This window comes from Bos taurus, chromosome 3, assembly GCF_002263795.3.
Source record: "Bos taurus isolate L1 Dominette 01449 registration number 42190680 breed Hereford chromosome 3, ARS-UCD2.0, whole genome shotgun sequence".
In the NCBI taxonomy this organism is placed as follows: Eukaryota; Metazoa; Chordata; class Mammalia; order Artiodactyla; family Bovidae; genus Bos; species Bos taurus.
In genome coordinates, this window is record NC_037330.1 from 103,454,181 (window position 1) to 103,472,191 (window position 18,011).

The 18,011-nt window shown below is 46.5% G+C and overlaps 2 protein-coding genes across 9 annotated transcripts in view; both read right to left on the reverse strand.

Moving 5' to 3' along the window:
* The window catches only part of TMEM269 (transmembrane protein 269), a 30,768-nt gene extending 20,558 nt beyond the window's left edge, over positions 1-10,210 (reverse strand). For 4 of the 7 annotated variants that reach the window (XR_009494011.1, XR_003034095.2, XM_024990197.2 and 1 more), the window contains exons 1-3: positions 5,054-10,210; positions 3,658-3,766; positions 432-570 (exon numbers count right to left, since the gene is read on the reverse strand). Coding sequence is in view for 5 of the 7 variants with exons in the window: in XM_024990197.2 (XP_024845965.1) it covers positions 432-570; positions 3,658-3,766; positions 5,054-5,068 (263 nt within the window). In the remaining 2 variants the exon portion in view is untranslated. Of the gene's footprint in view, positions 1-431; positions 571-3,657; positions 5,001-5,053 lie in introns of those variants that run through there. The other 3 variants (XM_059885178.1, XM_059885179.1, XM_059885177.1) reach the window with 2 other exon arrangements.
* Positions 10,211-10,306: 96 nt separating this feature from the next.
* C3H1orf50 (chromosome 3 C1orf50 homolog) lies at positions 10,307-17,839 on the reverse strand. 2 transcript variants are annotated; one of them, XM_005204679.5, is made up of 5 exons: positions 17,719-17,839; positions 17,489-17,604; positions 11,850-11,936; positions 11,202-11,333; positions 10,307-10,829 (listed from the first exon to the last, which is right to left on the reverse strand). In XM_005204679.5, the coding sequence occupies exons 1-5, from the start codon at positions 17,795-17,797 to the stop codon at positions 10,629-10,631; spliced, it is 615 nt and encodes a 204-aa protein (XP_005204736.1). In that variant the 5' UTR covers positions 17,798-17,839; the 3' UTR covers positions 10,307-10,628. The 2 variants fall into 2 exon arrangements, with proteins under 2 accessions (XP_005204736.1, NP_001029451.2); NM_001034279.2 differs by having other exon boundaries at positions 10,447-10,829; positions 17,728-17,815.
* Positions 17,840-18,011: the final 172 nt, after the last annotated feature.

The window sequence follows — 18,011 nt, forward strand, 5'->3', positions numbered from 1 at the left end:
AGTCTCTTGATTTTCTTATAGAAACCATTCTAGATTGCCATATCTGGAAAGATCTATAGAGATCATAGTTCCTTGTTTTACAGATGGAGAGGGACTTCCCTGGCAGTGCAGTGGTTAAGACTATGTGCTCCCAATGCAAGGAACATGGGCTTCATCCTTGGTTGGAGAACTAAAACCCTACATGCTGCAAAAAAAAAACAAAAGATGGGAGAAACTGAGGTTCAAGATATGACCTAGCCAAGGTCACATATTAGGCTGGTGGTTAGAACTGAGGCTAGGATCTTTGCCCCTTGACTCCTAACCCACTGCACTTTCTCCTGCCCCGAGTCAATCTGTATGTCTCAGTGCTTTGTTCTCTAGACAAATCCCTCCCTCCCTCATGCCATTGGTTCCAGCTCTTGGCAAAGAGCTTGCTGGGCTCCCAAACATACTTGCAGAAGCTGCAGAAGATGGAGAAGAGCCCCAGGGACATGTTGGCCAGGGACAAGGCATTGACAACATCCTTCCAGGTAAATTCATTCATCTGGGGATGGCTCTGCTCTTTGGTCAGGAAGAAACTGCTGCACTCACCTGGGGCCCAGGAGAGAGGGTAATGGGGTTGCCAAGGTCAGAGAGTCCCAAAAGAAGCTCCCCAGGGACCAGATACCTCCTGCTCCCCTAGACCTCACCCCAGAACTGCACCCTCCCAACATCATTTCACTGGCTGGAATGAAGGAGACTACAGGTTAATGGAGGAGACCCAGGAGGTGAGACAAAGGTGCTGAAGATGAATGCCTGTGAACGTTCAATAGCAAAATGAATGAACCATAGCTATGAATCATGACCACAGCCTCCACCCTTCTCTGACACCTCTTGCCCTACAGCACAGACCTCTCTCCAGCCCATACAGTAACCCTCCTGGCACCCCCATGGCCCAGGGTCCAAGGGGTATGGGCCATTCCCCAATCTGAGAGATGAGCCCCTTGTCATAAAGACCTTTAACATAAATGAGCCTCCTTTATTTTTACATTACAAAGTAAGTAAGTGTTAAGTGTTAGTTACTCAGTTGTGCCCGACTCTTTGTGACCCCATAGACCGCAGCCCATTTTCCAGGCAAGGATACTGGAGTGGGTTGCCATTTCCTTCTCCAGGGGATCTTCCCAACTCAGGGATCGAACCCGGGTCTCCTGCACTGCAGGCAGATTCTTTATCGACTGAGCTACAGGGGAAGACAAAGCTACTTTTAATACTCTAGAGTGAGCCCACAGGAATCAAAACACTGGCAAGAGGTAACCCCTCACCCCTAGGAGTGGCCCAGGAGGCGAGAGGCTGCCTGATGGGAGGGAAGCACAAAGGGCCTGCTGCAGATCCAGGCTCCTTTGCCCTTCCAGCCACACTCCCTCCCTTAGAAGGAGAGGGTGTGGCTGAGGTGCCCCAGGGTCCTAGTTCAGACAGCCCCCAGCAGCAGGCCGGGTACCAACAGCGGAAGAGATGAGAAACACGAAATGAAGACAGACAGCGCTGGATAGTTCACAGGACACTTACCACATTCTCTCTCCCAATCCTGACAACCTGGGGAGATGCTACTATAATTTTCCCCATTTCACGGTTGAGGAAACTGAGGTCCTGAGAAATGGACATACTTGCTCACAGTCACATATTAGGTGAGTAGAATTAATTCCACCTGTTTGATTCTAAATCTGGTGCTTCTTACTAGGGGCGTGATCTCAGCAGGAGGAGGTCTTTGGGGCAGGGAGTGATGAGGGAGCTCCTCCCAGCGGGGCAGCTACAGCCTTTCCACGCAGAAGCAGCCCCTGCCCGTCCTCCTCTCTCCCCCAGCCTCCTTTGGCAGCAGGGGTCAGCTGGCCCTGGCCATTTTCACAGTCCTGCTGTGTCTGTGTTCACTCTGAGACCAAATACGTGCACTCCTTACACATAAACTGCATTGTGAACCTTGCTTTTAGAGAAAGAGCCCCAGTGCTCTCTGAAACAGGGAGGCCCCGCCGGTTGTAAACACACTGCCCACATACAGAATCCTGCACTTGAGTAAAATATCCAAGTTCCAAGGTGTTTCCACGTCTGTTTTCTCATTTATTCCCCACTCATTTTCGAGGTGAGGAAGCTGAGACTCTGCTTCCATATAGCCCCTCTGTACAGCCCCAGGCATTTCTGGTCTTGGCAAGAGCTAAGACAAGTCATGGTCCTTTCCCATAAATACTGCTGCCAAGATGCATAGGGTGAGAGGGGGCCAGACTTGGAGTTTAGAGCTAAAAGTTTATCAGGCAGCACAGCAGAACTAACTGCTCCCATAGGCCAGCTTTATTCACCAAGGGGTATCAGTAGCTATAATAATCCCAAAGCCACTGGGACTCCTGAGACCTTGTCATGCCAGATTCCCTCAAAACGTAAGACAGGAAGCAATGCTAGCCAGACAAATCTGGGATGGGAAGGGGAGCAAAGGACTAGAGTTATGTTCCCTCCCTGTCAACCCTTCCCTCCTGGTCTGTCCTGAGTCTCAGGGCTCAGCTGGCAAGACCAAACACCTCTATTCCAGTCTAGCCTACTGTTGCCTGGAAGATTAGCATCCTAGCATCTCTGCCTCTCTGCAGAGATACCTGGGGTATGTCCAACAGTTATGAGACATACCTCATCTATACTGCTTCACCGTTTAATTAATGTTCAATTAATTGTCTACCAGATTATCTTGTTCATTCACAAAGCATGTTCATTTCTGCCGTTTCCAATGGCCCTGTGAGGTCTGCCAGGTAAAGCAAAGACTCAGAGAGGGGAAGAACCTCATTCAAGGTCACACTAGAACTGGCAGAACAAGACTTCCAACTTCACCTTAAGGGTTCTTTCCTGTGTACTCTGCTGTCTACCAACCAACAGGACTGATCATTTTTGTATTTGTTGTAAGCTCAGATCAAGCCAGGTGCTGAGGAAAGTCCTTGGTACCTGCCTGGACCATACAACTTACAGTCTATTCAGGAAAAGAAGACTCATGCATGCATGTGGAGACTTACAGACTGTTCATGGTGATAACTCATCTTACAGGTGGAGAAACTGAGGTTTCAGGACAGTTAAACAATTTGTCCCAGTAAATGGCGGAGCCAGGATTGGAATTGGGCCTCCTTTTTCCCAATTAAAAGCCATCTGCAGCATAATGCATAGGCTCCAGGTATGAAAGGATATGGACCTGAGAGTAAGGGCTGGTGAAATTTAGAGAAAAAAAAGAACAGTCCATTCATTCAGCAAACATTTTGTCTTGGGACAAAAAAGATTAAAACCTGGTCTTGTCTCTCAAAAACCTGGTCTGGCAGAGGCTTCAACCCTGCACAGAAAGGAAGAGGTCACAAGGCTGCTGAGAGAGCATAGAGGAGGGGTCCTGCCTGTCAGGGGGCTCAGAGGAGGGATCAGAGCCGAGGCCTTGCCCAGCAGTGGCTGGCAGGACTAGCTTGTGTCGCTCCCCAGCTGCTTGGAGGTCATCAGTGGCTCCCAGCACCCTCAGGATGGAGCTCAACTCCTTCATCTGATATGCAAGTCCTTTCTGCATCACCCCTCGAGCCCTTCTCTGCCCCCTTCTGGTCTCGGGTTGAGTGGTGGTCCTCTTTGGGAAGCCCGGCGCGCCCTCAAGTCTTGAGGTGCTCCTCCTCTGCACTGCCACATCTCCTTGCTCACCGTGTGACAGTTGGCACTCTGTATTGGCACCGCCTATGTAGTCTTCCTTCTCTAGTACAGGGAAAGGAACTTGAGTGCCGACCGAGATCCCCGGTGCCCAGCATGAGGCCTGACAATAGAAGTTGTTCGGTGATTGTTAAATTAATAGAGCACTCTGGTGCTTGCCTGAGATCCTCTCCCTGCACTCAGTCCCTCAAAGCCTGTCTAGTCTGTCCCATGAGAAGCCTTCTCAAACGAACAATCCAGCCTCTTCAACACACCCAAGCATCTACCTGATGCTTATGATCTTCCATTATTCATTTTAAAAAATGTGTTTGCTGATGCTTGCCCTGAGCCCAGCCTGCATGTTCTGGGCACACAGAGCACCCTCAAGAGGCTGGGAATCTGGTCGGGGAGGCAGATGTGTGCAGGGACAATGATGGCGGTGTGACGAGTATTGTTGGACAAAGGTTTGTCCGGTTGCTGAGTGTGTTCAGGGAAGACTAAGTCTGTGAGGGGGGCAGGGGAAGGCTCCACCAACAGGATATTTACGACTCTATAAGCATAAACAAAAGGGGTGGGTGGTAGCGGGGAGGGCGGGGCGGTGGCGAGGGCAGCTTCTTGGCAAAGGAAATTGCAAGAAGGAAAGCACAATGAGGAGGCTGGATCCCAAGGAGAGGGGCGCCTGGAGGCAGAGCCGGCAGGGAGGACACCATTGTGATAGCTGGTGTGATCTTGCATTGCCGCTGTGACTAGGCAGTAATGTTTATTTAGTAAGAGGGTGTAGGAGGGTGTCTTGCTCAGATGTGGGTTGCGAGTGGAGGGTGGTCTCAAGGGGAGAGGCTGAAGAAAAGGAAATCAGCCATGAAACTGGTGAGGAAAACGAGGTGAGCGAGCCGGAACGGCAGACGCTGGGGCTGCTCCTGAAAGGAGTAGGGAGGGTTGCGTATGACTCGGGGCTTTCTAGGGAAAAGCAAGGACAGCGGTGTGGGTTCCGTGCGCAGGAACCCCGCAGCATTGGTGCGAGAACGCTCCGGGTGACACTTCCCCGCGGGCAGGCAGTGAGCCACGGGCACAGCCACTTGTGTGAGAAACAACCTGCCTCCCCGCGGCCACCCCACTCCACCCGCTACCCTAGAGGCCAACAGCCCAACAGAGAACCGGCCTCCTCCTGACGCTGGTCCGTCCAAGCTGAAGACATCAGCGTGCTCCTCCTCGTCCCTCCCTCTCCGCTATTCCTCGCGCCCTGCGGGATGGCAGCAACGGCGAAGATGCCCAGGTGAAAACACAGAAGAGACCAAGCCGGGGCTGGGCGCCAACACGTCAGGACAGCTCTTTCCCGACTCCCGCCACCCCTGCTCCCCGCCCCCACCGCTGACAGCACGTGGAGGAGGCACGTGCTGCTGCGGATGCTTACCTGGGGACCAGACATTCTTACGTGGGGTGGGGGCCCACACTCCTCCCCTGCTTCCTGTGCGGTGGAGGGGCCAGCCAAGGCAAGCGGGAGCTGCCGACCTAAGCCTCTCACCCCTGGCTCTTAGCTCACAATCCCCAAGAGGCAGGGGAGGGGCAACAGGGCTTTAGTTGGCATGAAGAGGGGCCTTATCTTGCAGGGGAGCCCGAGGTCTTGAAGCGGCAACACGGGTAGGAGGGTGGTGGAATGGAGGGATCTGGGAGGAGTGGACTAGTGTAACACGACGAATGTGCAAAGGCTCAGCAGGTGAAGAGACGAGCGTGTGCACGGTGCATGGGAGGTAGGCGGGGAGCTGGGGGTAGGTAAAGCTGTAAAGAGACGCTGGGGGTCCAGCCTGTGAAGGGCCCCTGGAATATACGGCCCCTCCTCGTGGGCAGGGCTTCGGCTCTGCTTGGATCACTGCTGTATCTTTGAGCCTGTATGAATGCTAGGCATACAGTACCCTCCCGCCCCCAGCCTCAGTATTTGTTGGATCAATGACAAGCCGAGTAATCTACACTCAGTCCTGAAAAATTGTACATTTTAGGTAGGGAAATAACAAGGTCAAGTTGATTTAGAAAGATTATCCTGGCAGCCATTGTGGAGGAAGGCTCTCTTAAACACCGCATGAGCTGGGGCTGTGGTGCTGGAGCAAAGACATCTTGTTAGACAGCAGCAGACAGGACCAAGAAGTAGCCTGACCAGGAGCCCCTGTGAGAGGGAATGCCAAGACAGCAGAAGAGTGAGAGGGAGGAGGAAAGAGCCCCTCTGAGGTATCCAGGTTCCGTAACTGGACGAGTATGTGCCACAGACACCTGTTAGTGTTCCGGAGGATCCCAAGCACTACTTCTAATACTGCCCCACATTCTCTACGCTGTTGCTAAGTCACTGCAGCAAGAGCTTCCAGGGCCGCACAGAATATGCGAGAGAAGGGGTGGAGTCAGGTCAGGTGACCCCTTGCCTCACCTGGCAGCCTGGAGAGGGAAGAGAATAGGATCTAGCCTGTCCTGAGTGGCTGCTAGCCACTGGGCACTGTGCTCAATGCTTTACAGACATTATAGTCATCTTACTGGGTTTTTTCAAATGCCTCTAATGTTAGTATTAGCATTCCCATTCTCCAGAAGAGGAAATGGGCATTAGTCAATTTTACCATTACTAGTTAGTGGTTCTAAGAATTGAACAGTTTGACACTAAAGTCACACCTAAGGTATTTGAGAAACTAAACTGGAGATCCAGGATGGAGGCAAGTAAAGCTGTGCTACAAGTCTAAGCCCAAGTGTCAGGTCAGCTTCTTTCTGTCATTTGTATTTCTCTTCATTTTCCCAGGCAACATGAACCATTAAAGTGGCAAAATAAAAACTGTCACATAATGATCATAATACTGGCCTTGACTTTTAACCAGATTTACATCCCAGCTCTAGCATTAACAGAGGTGTACATCTGAACAAGTTACTTTGGTTTCCTGAACCTATTTCCTTATCTGTAAAATGGGATTGCTGTGACAATAAGCTTATAATTTATATTAAATAAAAATACAAATAATAAATATATTAAATAATGCTCAGCACAGGACAGAAGCTCAACCATCATCATCATTATTCTAAGGACATGATCATGCATCTGTTACCCCGGACATCCCCAAGGCTTCCTTCAGAAGGGGGAGAGGAAGTAGGGAGATCTAATAAAAACCCTCCTCTCGAACTGGCAGAAGTTTCTCCCTTCCTCTCATTCTGGATCTCACAGAAGTAGAGAACAGGAATAGGGGAACATGTGCTTCCGGCTAGTCCAAATTGAGGCGGCAAGAGTCTGGACTTTATTCTAAGTGTAAAGAGAAACGTGGAGGTCATTTTTCATAGAAGTATTATAACCTGATATGCTTTTAAAGGATGATGACAACAGCCTCTGTGGAAATGGACTGAAGGAGGGTGAGAACAGAGGCAGAAGGCACTTGAGGAGGTTACTGCATCCATCCAGGCCAGAGATGCTGGCGGCTTGGACCAAGAGGGTAGGGGTGGAGGCGCTGAGCAGCAGTCAGAGTGGGATATATTTTGAAGACAGAGCTGAGACTTGCTGACTGGTGTGGGAAGAACAGGATGACTTGGGTTTTGGGTCTCAACAGCAGTGTGACACAGGTGCTGATGGAAACAGAAGGACCAGTGACAAAACGGCCTTGGGGTGTAACTCAAGACTTCCATTTTGGACACGTTAGGTTTGTAATGACATCAAGTGAGACTGTTGGATAAATTAAGTCTGCATGAAACTCAGGGAGAGATCAGGATAGGAGACACACATGTGAGTCAGCAGCATGTGGGTGGCGTTTAAAGCCAAGGGAAATGATTACATCACCTAGCAGAGAAAGAAAAGAGGACCAAGGACTCAGCCTCAGAGCAGTCCGAACTATTAGTGTCATGAGACAAGAAAGATGCAGGGGGTAAAGTGGAAGATGGTAATGTTCCAAATCAAAATGAAGAACAAAGCTTTTAAAAAGGGAGTAGTCCACGAATCAAATGCTGCTTGGACTACAGAAGTCCAGTTACTCCAAGCATTCAGTCTCCTTCCTCCCAAGCTCCAGGTTCTTTAGGGAAGATGCACCTCATCTTGTGTGTGGGTGTTCTGCACATGGGCTTTCATACTAGAAGTGTGGGCTCAATTATTCTTAAGTTGTGTGACCTTAGCTAAGTTACTTAATTTCCTCAGACTTTGATATATACCCTCTGCATGTTCATCACTACTCAAGTGAACTACTTCCATAGTATCCCCTACACACGTTACTCTGTCACTTCTGTATTTATTTCTTCACACTTCTATGAAGAAATCTTCTAGGACTGTCTTAATCAGCCAGAACAGCTTATAGATGTGAACTAAACAGGAATGTTAGAACCTGACCTCTAGCACTTTGTACCTGTATAATCACAGGTCAGGTGCTTAATCTCTGAGATGATCCAGCTCTGTAAAATAGGAATACTATATAATACCTTATGAGTGAGTGAAGTCGCTCAGTTGTGTCCGACTCTGCGACCCCATGGACTGTAGCCCACCAGGCTCCTCCGTCCATGGGATTCTCCAGGCAGGAATACTGGAGTGGGTTGCCATTTCCTTCTCCAGGGGATCTTCCTGACCCAGGGATCGAACCCAGGGTTTCCCGCATTGCCGACAGACGCTTTAACCTCTGAGCCACCAGAGAAGTCGTATAATACCTTATAGATGGTGATTATATAAAGATTAAATCAGACAATGGCTATGCCTGGCAGAAAAAGAGCTCACGAAACAGTATTTATCATCTCTGAATCTCTACCACCAGTGATCTCAGTGCTTGTGGACTGATAACTTAGAAGCCAAGGACACAGTCAGGCCTCCTTTCCCTCCTTCTAGAGCCCTCACAGGAGAATGGGAGGCACAGTCAGTTGTTACTCATACTCGGTGAACCTAAGTAGGGCCAGCTGGGTGGATTATTGAGGCAAATACAGATTGCTAATTATTTTGGAAAATTATCAGGGAGTGGATTCCTACCATCCACACACTCAAGCAAGAAATGCAAGCATTATCTAAGATTCTTTCCTTTCATTCTTTTTGCCACACGGTACCAGTTAACAAGATGGTGATCTACTGTACTTTTTAAATGCCACACTTCATCAAGCCTAAGATGACATCCATTGTTAAGACACACGATTATTTCATGTAGCTATAAGAAAGAAAAAAAAATGCTGCCACTTAAACAATGACCTACCACTGACTTCTAGAAGCATCCAGGTCTCAAGAGATTAAATGTGGAGGAAGAAAAGTACATCTTACGATTGATAAAATACAGCACTTCTCATTCCATCACCATCTTAATCCAGACCTCCAATATCTCTTGCCTGGACTGGGATGAAGGCTCACAGAGGTTTTGCCTCCACTCATCCTCTGTTGTCAAAATGAGATTTCTAAAAAGGTCAATTTTATCAACTCCCTATCCCCAATCCTTCAATTAGCTCTTTTCTCATACCCCTCGGCCAATACTCTTCACTTTAAACTAGCTCCAATTCCCCAAATGTTATATTACTTCTTGTCAACGTCCCTCACGTGCAATTTTTTTTATCTAGAATTGTTTATCATCCTATTCATCTACCTATCTCCTAGCTGTTAGAAGTAGAACTGTTCTGGTCAGGAGATGTCTCAGTCCACCCGTGATTGGCAGGATTATTTTGGTTGATGTGGCTTGTTAAGTGGATATTCCTTTGTTCATTCACAAATAAATTCTATCCAAAAATGAACCCTCCCCCTACCCCGAAAGACAGCCTTTCCATAGAGAGGACAGTTGGTACCCTCCAGATAAGCTCTAACTCTTGTTTCTCAGTTCCCAAGCAGGTGTCAGCTCCTCCAAGTCTTCTTAGGTTCTCTAAGCTGAGTTAGGTAGCTCTCCTTGGTGCGCCATGACATTCCATGTGTACTTCCATCATAGCCCTTTTTATACTATGTTGTGATGGCTGAGTTACTTTCTCCCCAACTAGACTGTGAGCTTCCTGGAAACAGGGGCCTGTCTTACTCAGCTGTGTCATTCTCCAGAATCTTGAAGCTAGAAGGCACTTAATACTTAGTAACTAAGTATTATTTACTTATGGATGGGTGGATGGATGGGTAAATGAAAAATGGTTACTGTATATAATCACTGGGTATTAGTCCCTCTAGGAGATGCTACCTCCAAAATAACTTCACAATGCTCCTTTCTCTGAACTTGGTAACCAGCTTAACCAGGAAATCACAATGGCACCACCTAGTGGTCAATGTAGGGAGTAGAGTCAAGTAAGCCAGACCTTATCAATTGCTTCACTTTCACTTTTCACTTTCGTGCATTGGAGAAGGAAATGGCAACCCACTCCAGTGTTCTTGACTGGAGAATCCCAGGGACGGGGGAGCCTGCTGGGCTTCCGTCTACGGGGTCGCACAGAGTCGGACACGACTGAAGCGACTTAGCAGCAGCAGCAGCAACAGTCCATAGGGCGGCAGAGTCAGACGCGACTGTTGCAACTTAGTGCACACACATACACACACACCGGAATTACACACTATCGCTAGCCAAGCCAGGCTGTTTATCATCCTCCAGTACCCAATATTCTGCTTCCCAGATGAATTTGAAGCTAGAGTTACACAAACTATTAAATAGCCTCAAGCCCAATCTTAAACACTTCTAGTTACAAAAGACTGTTAACAGTGTTTCTGGAAAATGACTCGCCAGCCTTTTTTGCAGGAAGAGAACTTTCCTTCTTTAATGCTCTAACTCATGAGAGAATAGATGGAGATAAAGGAGAAGCAAAGTACACTGGATGGTCCTCTGAAACTGACTGGTTGGGTACATGTGACCCAGAGAGGATCCCAGGAGAGACTGATATGATTCTACCATCCCACATAAAAGTAATAACAACAGCGTTTCCATTCACACAGGATTGCCTTCAAAGAAGTTCATGATTCACCCACATGCTTTCGTCTCTCTTGCTACCTCCCACCAGGGCAGAGGTTGGGGCAACAAGGAGGTGAGAGGTCCATGTCCTGACAGCCTTTGTCAGAGTCCGCTCTCGGTGGACCTGAACCCTGGGAAGTTGGATTCAGTGCTTGGAGGCAGAGCCACTGGCTGGCTTAGCAACTTGCTCATGACACTGATTTTAGCATCCTGCTTCTCAATGTCCTCATACGGAGTCCAGGACAGGTCGTGCTGTAGCTTGTAGGCACCAAGGAAGTCATGTGGACGACTCGTCCCCCATTCCTAGAGAAGGCAAAGGAGGCCGTTCTGATCAGGGCGGGAGGTAAAGAAGTTGAGTCCATTTCCTAATTATACCACAATTTTCTTTTTTTGGCTTTTCACTTCAGACCAGTCAGAATCATCCTTGACAAGCACTGCATTACACATCAGGTACCTCCCTGAACAGAGATAATGATTGTGAAATAATTTAAGTGCATATATTTTTCAGTCACCTCTGGGCTCATGCCACCTCTAGTTTTCTAGAAAATCACTTACCAACTCCTATGCCTACATTTTCTCACACATAACACATACGTGCGCACACACACACACAATACACCAAGAATTTCTTAAAGACAGGAGTAGGTTTCTGTAGCAACAATTAAATGTTCTTACCTCTGGAGAAATAATGGAGAAATACTGCTGGCCACTCTCCCGTTTATAAAGGTAGTAGATGCTGCCCGGCTTTTTCACCATATTACAAGCCACATGGTGCAAGTCAGCATCCCTACGAGCATCTTCCAAAACCTGAAATCCACAGAGACAGAGCCAATCGGATATGAGAGCAAACAGCACTCATACTCAGTGAGCATCCCACCGGAAAGCTGGAACCTGTTCCATGCTGAGGGTCTTGCTCCCTCACATCAGTGAATCATGACTGAGATCCAGATGACACTGAAGAGAAAAATTAGACTACATTATGCGACTATGCTATAAAAATGCCTTTGGAAAACTTATATTTCAAAATGTCAAGTACTACTGGCTTTGGGTGGTTTTTAAATTTCTTCCCAGTTTTTTAGTGGTAAGTACATTTCTTTTATAACTGAAAACAAATTTTCCCCTTTAGATGCTTTTTACCTCACTGAGCTTTCGCCCAGTGAAAAACCTTATACGTAACCTCTTGGGCTTATCCTATTTTGCTCAACACTTCTATATTTCTAGGAGGTACCGAAACAAGTTAAGTTACACTGATTATGAGCAAGTTCAGTCAATCCTGTGGACTAAATGAAGAAAATGAAAGCTTACCAAAAAGCTACTACTTACCTTCCTGGCTTGTTCTTGCAAATGTTCGATTTGCTCAGCTATGACTGTCAGTTTGTTGGTGGCATTTGCTCTGATGAATTCATTAGCCTAAGGGTGAGAAAAAACTGAACTGTGGGTCAGAAAAGGGTAAGACTTTACGATGCTCCTATTTAGAGCCCAATGTGAAATTATGTCAACATGTTGGCTTATGCCTTTCACACCCTTCCCATTTTCACCATTCCCCCGTGAACACCCACTCACCCCAAGGCCTAGCTCAGAAGGCACTGCCCAGGAGAAGTCAACACTGCCATGACCCCATGACCCCATAACATGGAAATAAGTGCTCTTTTTCTATCTCCCAAACTATCTATCTTGTTCACTCTAGATTCTGGTCACACTCAAAATTTTCAGTCTTCCAACATGCCCCAATCTCTTTTGCTTCCAAGTAATTTTGCATATGGCCTCTCCTCCATCCAATACATTTCCCCTCTTGCTCTTTTGCCTGACTAACCCCACTTATTCCTCAGATCTCCATCTGTTTTCTCACATTTAAACATTTCTGAAATCAGGGATGGATCTTACAATGAAAACCTGAAGACACTTGTGCTATGTCTCTTATGGCCTGCGATATAGAAACCTGACTATATATAGAAGGTATCTTTTTTTTAAATTTATTTTAATTGGAGGCTAAATACTTTACAATATTGTAGTGGTTTTTGCCATACGTTGACATGAATCAGCCATGGGCATACATGTGTTCCCCATCCTGAACCCCCTTCCCACCTCCCTCCTCATCCCATCCCTCACGATCGTCCCAGCACACCAGCCCTGAGCACCCTGTCTCATGCAACGAACCTGGACTGGCGATCTGTTTCACATATGATAATATACATGTTTCAATGCTATTAGAAGGTATCTGTTAAACTGACCATTATTCAGTTGAGTTATTTACATCACACTTAATTATATTTAACTTATATTTGCATTCCTGTCACTTAAAATGTATTTTTAAAAGACTGGAAGCTCAGTGGGTAAAGAATCTGCCTAAAAGGCAGGAGACCCGGATTTGATTCCTGGGTCAGAAAGATCCCCTGGAGAAGGAAATGGCAACCCACTCCAGTATTCTCGCCTGGAGAATCCCATGGACACAGGAGCCTGGCAGGCTACAGTCCATGGGGTCGCAAGGGTCGGACACGACTTAGCGACTAAACCACCACCACTATGATGTACACCTGGAACAATTATCATATACACAGAAGATTGTCATGTCCTAGGAAATTCAACTGAAGGCACTGGAAATTGCTTTAAAGAAAATAACTTTCAAAGCTAGGAGACACATATGTAACCAATTCAAGTACTGGGAAGGATTATCATCCACACATCAGAAATTTGTCAAAAAACTTCCAGATTTTTTTTCACAAAAAGCTGATTAACTTTTTTTTTTTTTTGGCTCTGTCCAACCAGAGACTGAATCAAGGTCCCAGCAATGAAAGCAGAGTCCTAACCACTGGACCACCAGAAGAGTTTCAAAAAAAACAAAACACTGATTAACTTTTAGTGGTATACAACTGTTAAGGAAAAGAAAGTAAGAGGTTAAACTTGAACTAAGAAATATTAAGAGAATTTGCTGGTTAGTTAAGGAAGCTTATGATCAAGGTCAGGTATCAGTCGTGTTCTGAGTGAAGAGAAAACAACTGAGTAGGCTGAGTCAAGCCTTTATCTGTTTCACAGACACACAGTGAGCAACTACCATGGGTCAGACACCACGCTAGGCACTGCGCTGGACACACTGGCAAACATGAGAAAGAGGCCACAGCCTTTGTTAAGACTACAGTCTAATGCAACTATCCTTGAGGATAGAAACAAGTCACATGTGAAATTGTAAATTTTCTAGTAGCTGTGTTAAAAGTAAAAATAAATAAGTAAAATTAATTGTAATAATATAGTGAATTACCTGGTAGTCCAGTGCTTAGGACTTGGCACTTTCATTGTGGTGGCCTGGGTTCAATCCCTGGTTGGGGAACTAAGATTCCATAAGCCACATGGCACAGCCAAAAAAACCCAAAAAACTACTAATATAGTTTATTTAACCCAATATATCAAAAAATTGAGCACTGAAGAATTGATGCTTTTGAACTGTGGTGTTGAAGAAGACTCTTGGAGTCCCTTGGACTGCAAGAAGATCAAACCAGTCAATCCTAAAGTCCTGAATATTCATTGAAAGGACTGATGCTAAAGCTGAAACTCCAATACTTTGGCCACTTGATGCAAAGAACTGACTCACTGGAACAAAGACCCTGATGCTGGGAAAGATTGAAGGCAGGAAGAGAAGGGGATGACAGAGGATAAGATGGCTGGATGGCATCACCGACTCGATGGACATGAGTTTGAACAAACTCCGGGAGTTGGTGATGGACAGAGAAGCCTGGCATGCTGCAGTCCATCGGTCGCAAAGAGTCTGACATGACTGAGTGACTGATCAGAAAATTTATCATTTCAACATGTAATCAAATAAAAATTGTTAAGAGATATTTTACATTTCATATTAAGTGTATATTTTATATTCACAGCACCTATCAATTTGGATGCTATATTTTCATTGGAAAAACTTGATCTGTATTGAGACTTCATAAAGTTTATAGTTGGAAGAGTCAATTCACATACTCAAATTGTTCCAAATATACTTGTTTCCAGTCATTAATTCAATTACCAGGTTTTAAAATTTAAATTAATTAAGATCACATTAAAACTTTTTTTTTGAGATCACATTAAAATTTAAAATAGTTTATCAACTGCACTAATAGATAAGAAAGTCTCACTGAGGTTGTGACATTTGACTTGGGTCTGAAGGAAAGGGCTAGCCATGCAAAAAAATCAGAGAAGCAGCTTCCAGGCATTTCTGAGGCCAGTGCAGCTTGAGTAGTTAGTGAGGGGAGATGTAAAAAAGGGTGCAGGCATCAGATCACGTAAGGCTTTATGACCCCTGATATAAGAACTTGCACTTTGTTCCAGGGACAGTGAGGCACCTCATGGCCAAGCAGAGAGTAGGTGGTCCCTGAGCTAGGATAGTTCTGGTTAAGAGTGGCCTTGAAATAAATCTTTTTTCTTAAGGTGGCAACAAATCTGTTCTTTGTACACAAAAGAACCTAATTAAAACAGAAATAAGAGAAAGACTACCTCTAACCACTAAGCATAAACTCTGGCCCTAATCACTCTGAGGCCCTTTGCATATTATCTCATTTAATTCTCGTAATACCTTATGAAGCTGGAGCTGATAACTTCACTTTCTCATTTTAGGATTAGACTCAGACAGGTGAAGTAGCCTGTCCAAGGTTTGAAGGCTTCCCTGATGGCTCAGCGGTATAGAATCCGCCCGCCAATGCAGGAGATGGAGGAGAGGCTCCCTAGGTTGGGAAGATGTCCTGGAGAAGGAAATGGCCAAATACGACACTATTCTTGCCAGGATAATCTCATGGAGAGGAGCCCGGCAGGCTACAATCCAAAAGGTCACAAAAACAACTGAGCACACACACACATCCACAAATCTCAACACAGATCAGTCTGATTCTAAATTCCGTGCCTTAATACCAGGCTTCTTGCACTTTCGAACACCCACGAATACCTAAATTGCATGTAAGAAGTCAGTCCTGCTACAAAGTACCTTTCAGTTCACAAACTGAAATACTCTTGATTCTGTTTATCTTCAGAGTGCTTTTTCTTCAGTTTCTCAAAGAAAATGGAAAAATGAAGGTAGCACAATAATGCATACTAGATTACAGACTAAAGGACAAAAACTGTCTTCCTTCTTTCTTTTCCACATCCTTGTAATAAACATGTCACTCAGGAACCCACCAAAAATGTTTGCCTAAGATGTGACTCTGGGAGCATTCCTGCCAATAAGTGATTTGATTCAACAGACACATAAAGTGAAGGTGAACTGTCCAACTCTTTGCGACCCCGTGGACTATACAGTCCATGGAATTCTCCAGGCTGGAATACTGCAGTGGGCAGCCTTTCCCTTCTCCAGGGGATCTTCCTGACCCAGGAAGCGAACTGGAGTCTCCTGCATTGCAGGCAGATTCTTTACCAACTGAGCTATCAGGGAAGCCCACATAATGTTTTCATAATCCATAAAAGTCAGATTTTACTTTTCACCTCTCTAGGAAAGAGAAAGCACATAATATATCAAAGGAGATTTCCTAAGCATTTGAAAACAAAACTGAGATACCGAGACATACATGTAATGGAATTTGAGCACATTATTAAATTTTTTTGAGCAAAATGAAGGCCTTTGAATATAACCAAGGCCAAATGTGATCATATACACCAGGATGAGGGGATATCATAAATTTTAAAGTAGCAATGCCCTGTATCTGTATATCTCAAAGAGGGTTCTACAACTGGAAGTCTTGGGAAGAATGATTAGAGGAAACCTGGATTTTCAAGAATTTCAGACTTAACAGTTCTCCTAGTTCACACCCTGCATTTTACAGATAAAGAAGCTGAGGTCCAGAGAAAAGTAATTTACCTCAAGTCACAGTGCAAGTTAATATCAAAACTGGGATTAAAAATTCATGTGTTCAAATTCCCAGTGACCCTGGGAGAACTGTTTCCAGGAAGAAAGGGGAGGAGTCAGTTATACATAAGTTTTGCAACAAAGGGCAGGTAGTCTGAACATCAAAAGACTATTACTAATTAAAGAAAACCAGGTAATCCAAACTAAAGAATTAAGCGCTTTTCTATATATGTGAAGATACAAGAGTCTGGACTCACTGAAATCATTCCTTTGATATGCACCTCAGCTATCTGAGGCAGCATCCTGTTTTCATCCTAAGCTTCCTCAGTGCTCACTATAAGCAGTGGCTACAGTCTGATAGATGACTGCTAGATGGGAGATATTCTCTCCTTCCTGAGTTCCCTCAGGGCTCACTACCTGTGAAGGCAGCAATTGCTAAGGACTGTCTAGTCAAGGCTATGGTTTTTCCTGTGGTCATGTATGGATGTGAGAGTTGGACTGTGAAGAAGGCTGACCGCCGAAGAATTGATGCTTTTGAACTGTGGTGTTGGAGAAGACTCTTGAGCGTCCCCTGGACTGCAAGGAGATTCAACCAGTCCATTCTGAAGGAGATCAGCCCTGGGTGTTCTTTGGAAGGAATGATGCTAAAGCTGATACTCCAGCACTTTGGCCACCTCATGCGAAGAGTTGACTCACTGGAAAAGACTGATGCTGGGAGGGATTGGGGGCAGGAGGAGAAGGGGAGGACAGAGGATGAGATGGCTGGATGGCATCACTGACTTGATGGACGTGAGTCTCAGTGAACTGCGTGAGTTGGTGATGGACAGGGAGGCCTGGCGTGCTGCGATTCATGGGGTCGCAGAGTCGGACACGACTGAGCGACTGAACTGACTGACTGTGACATCCTTATTTACTCATACAGCATGAAATATTCCATTTCTCAGAGATTATGGGCACTCAAGCTGCAACTGAAGGTGTGTTTGGTCTCAGAAGATCAGCTGGAGTCAGGCCACCAACTGGCCATGAACATGTATTCCCCGAGTGTAATATGGAGTCAAAAAACCCCACTACTCCACACTAAGTGGCTGGGAGGACCAAATATGCAAGAAGATAGTCATTCACTATCCCAGCCCCGCCTCCTCACCTTCTGCACCTGCTCTGCGAGCGCCACGAGGTCTAAAGGGTCCCCGGCCCGGTGGGTGTGGTAGGGGCTCACCAGGGCCAGGCCGCCGGGATTCGGGGTGAGCTCCACCAGGGCTCCTGCGACACACACCCAGGAACAGAGGCCGTGAGCGCCCGCCCTCGGCCTCCCGTGGAGCCCGGCAGACTAGCTGCTCCGGAAGGGCTTCTTTTCCCCATCTGACTCCCGCCTACCTCCCCGACCTGCCGCCGACAGAACTCCTTGGTTTTCTGTGACTCCCTGGGTCCCCCCGGGCGTTGCTGTATCTTCCATGACAGGACTTTGTTCTTCTCACTACCCAGGCGGCGCGAGACTGCAGAACATGCGCAAAAAAGCCCGTGGGCGGAGCTTCCGCGTCTTCTGACCACTAGGCGTCGGAACTGCCAGGAGTCCGGAGGCGGGGCTCCTGCTGACGCTCAGGGTTCCGCTGAGAGGCGGAGTCAAGGCTGGGGGAAGGCAGAAGAGATGGTGCCTTCTGGCAGACGCC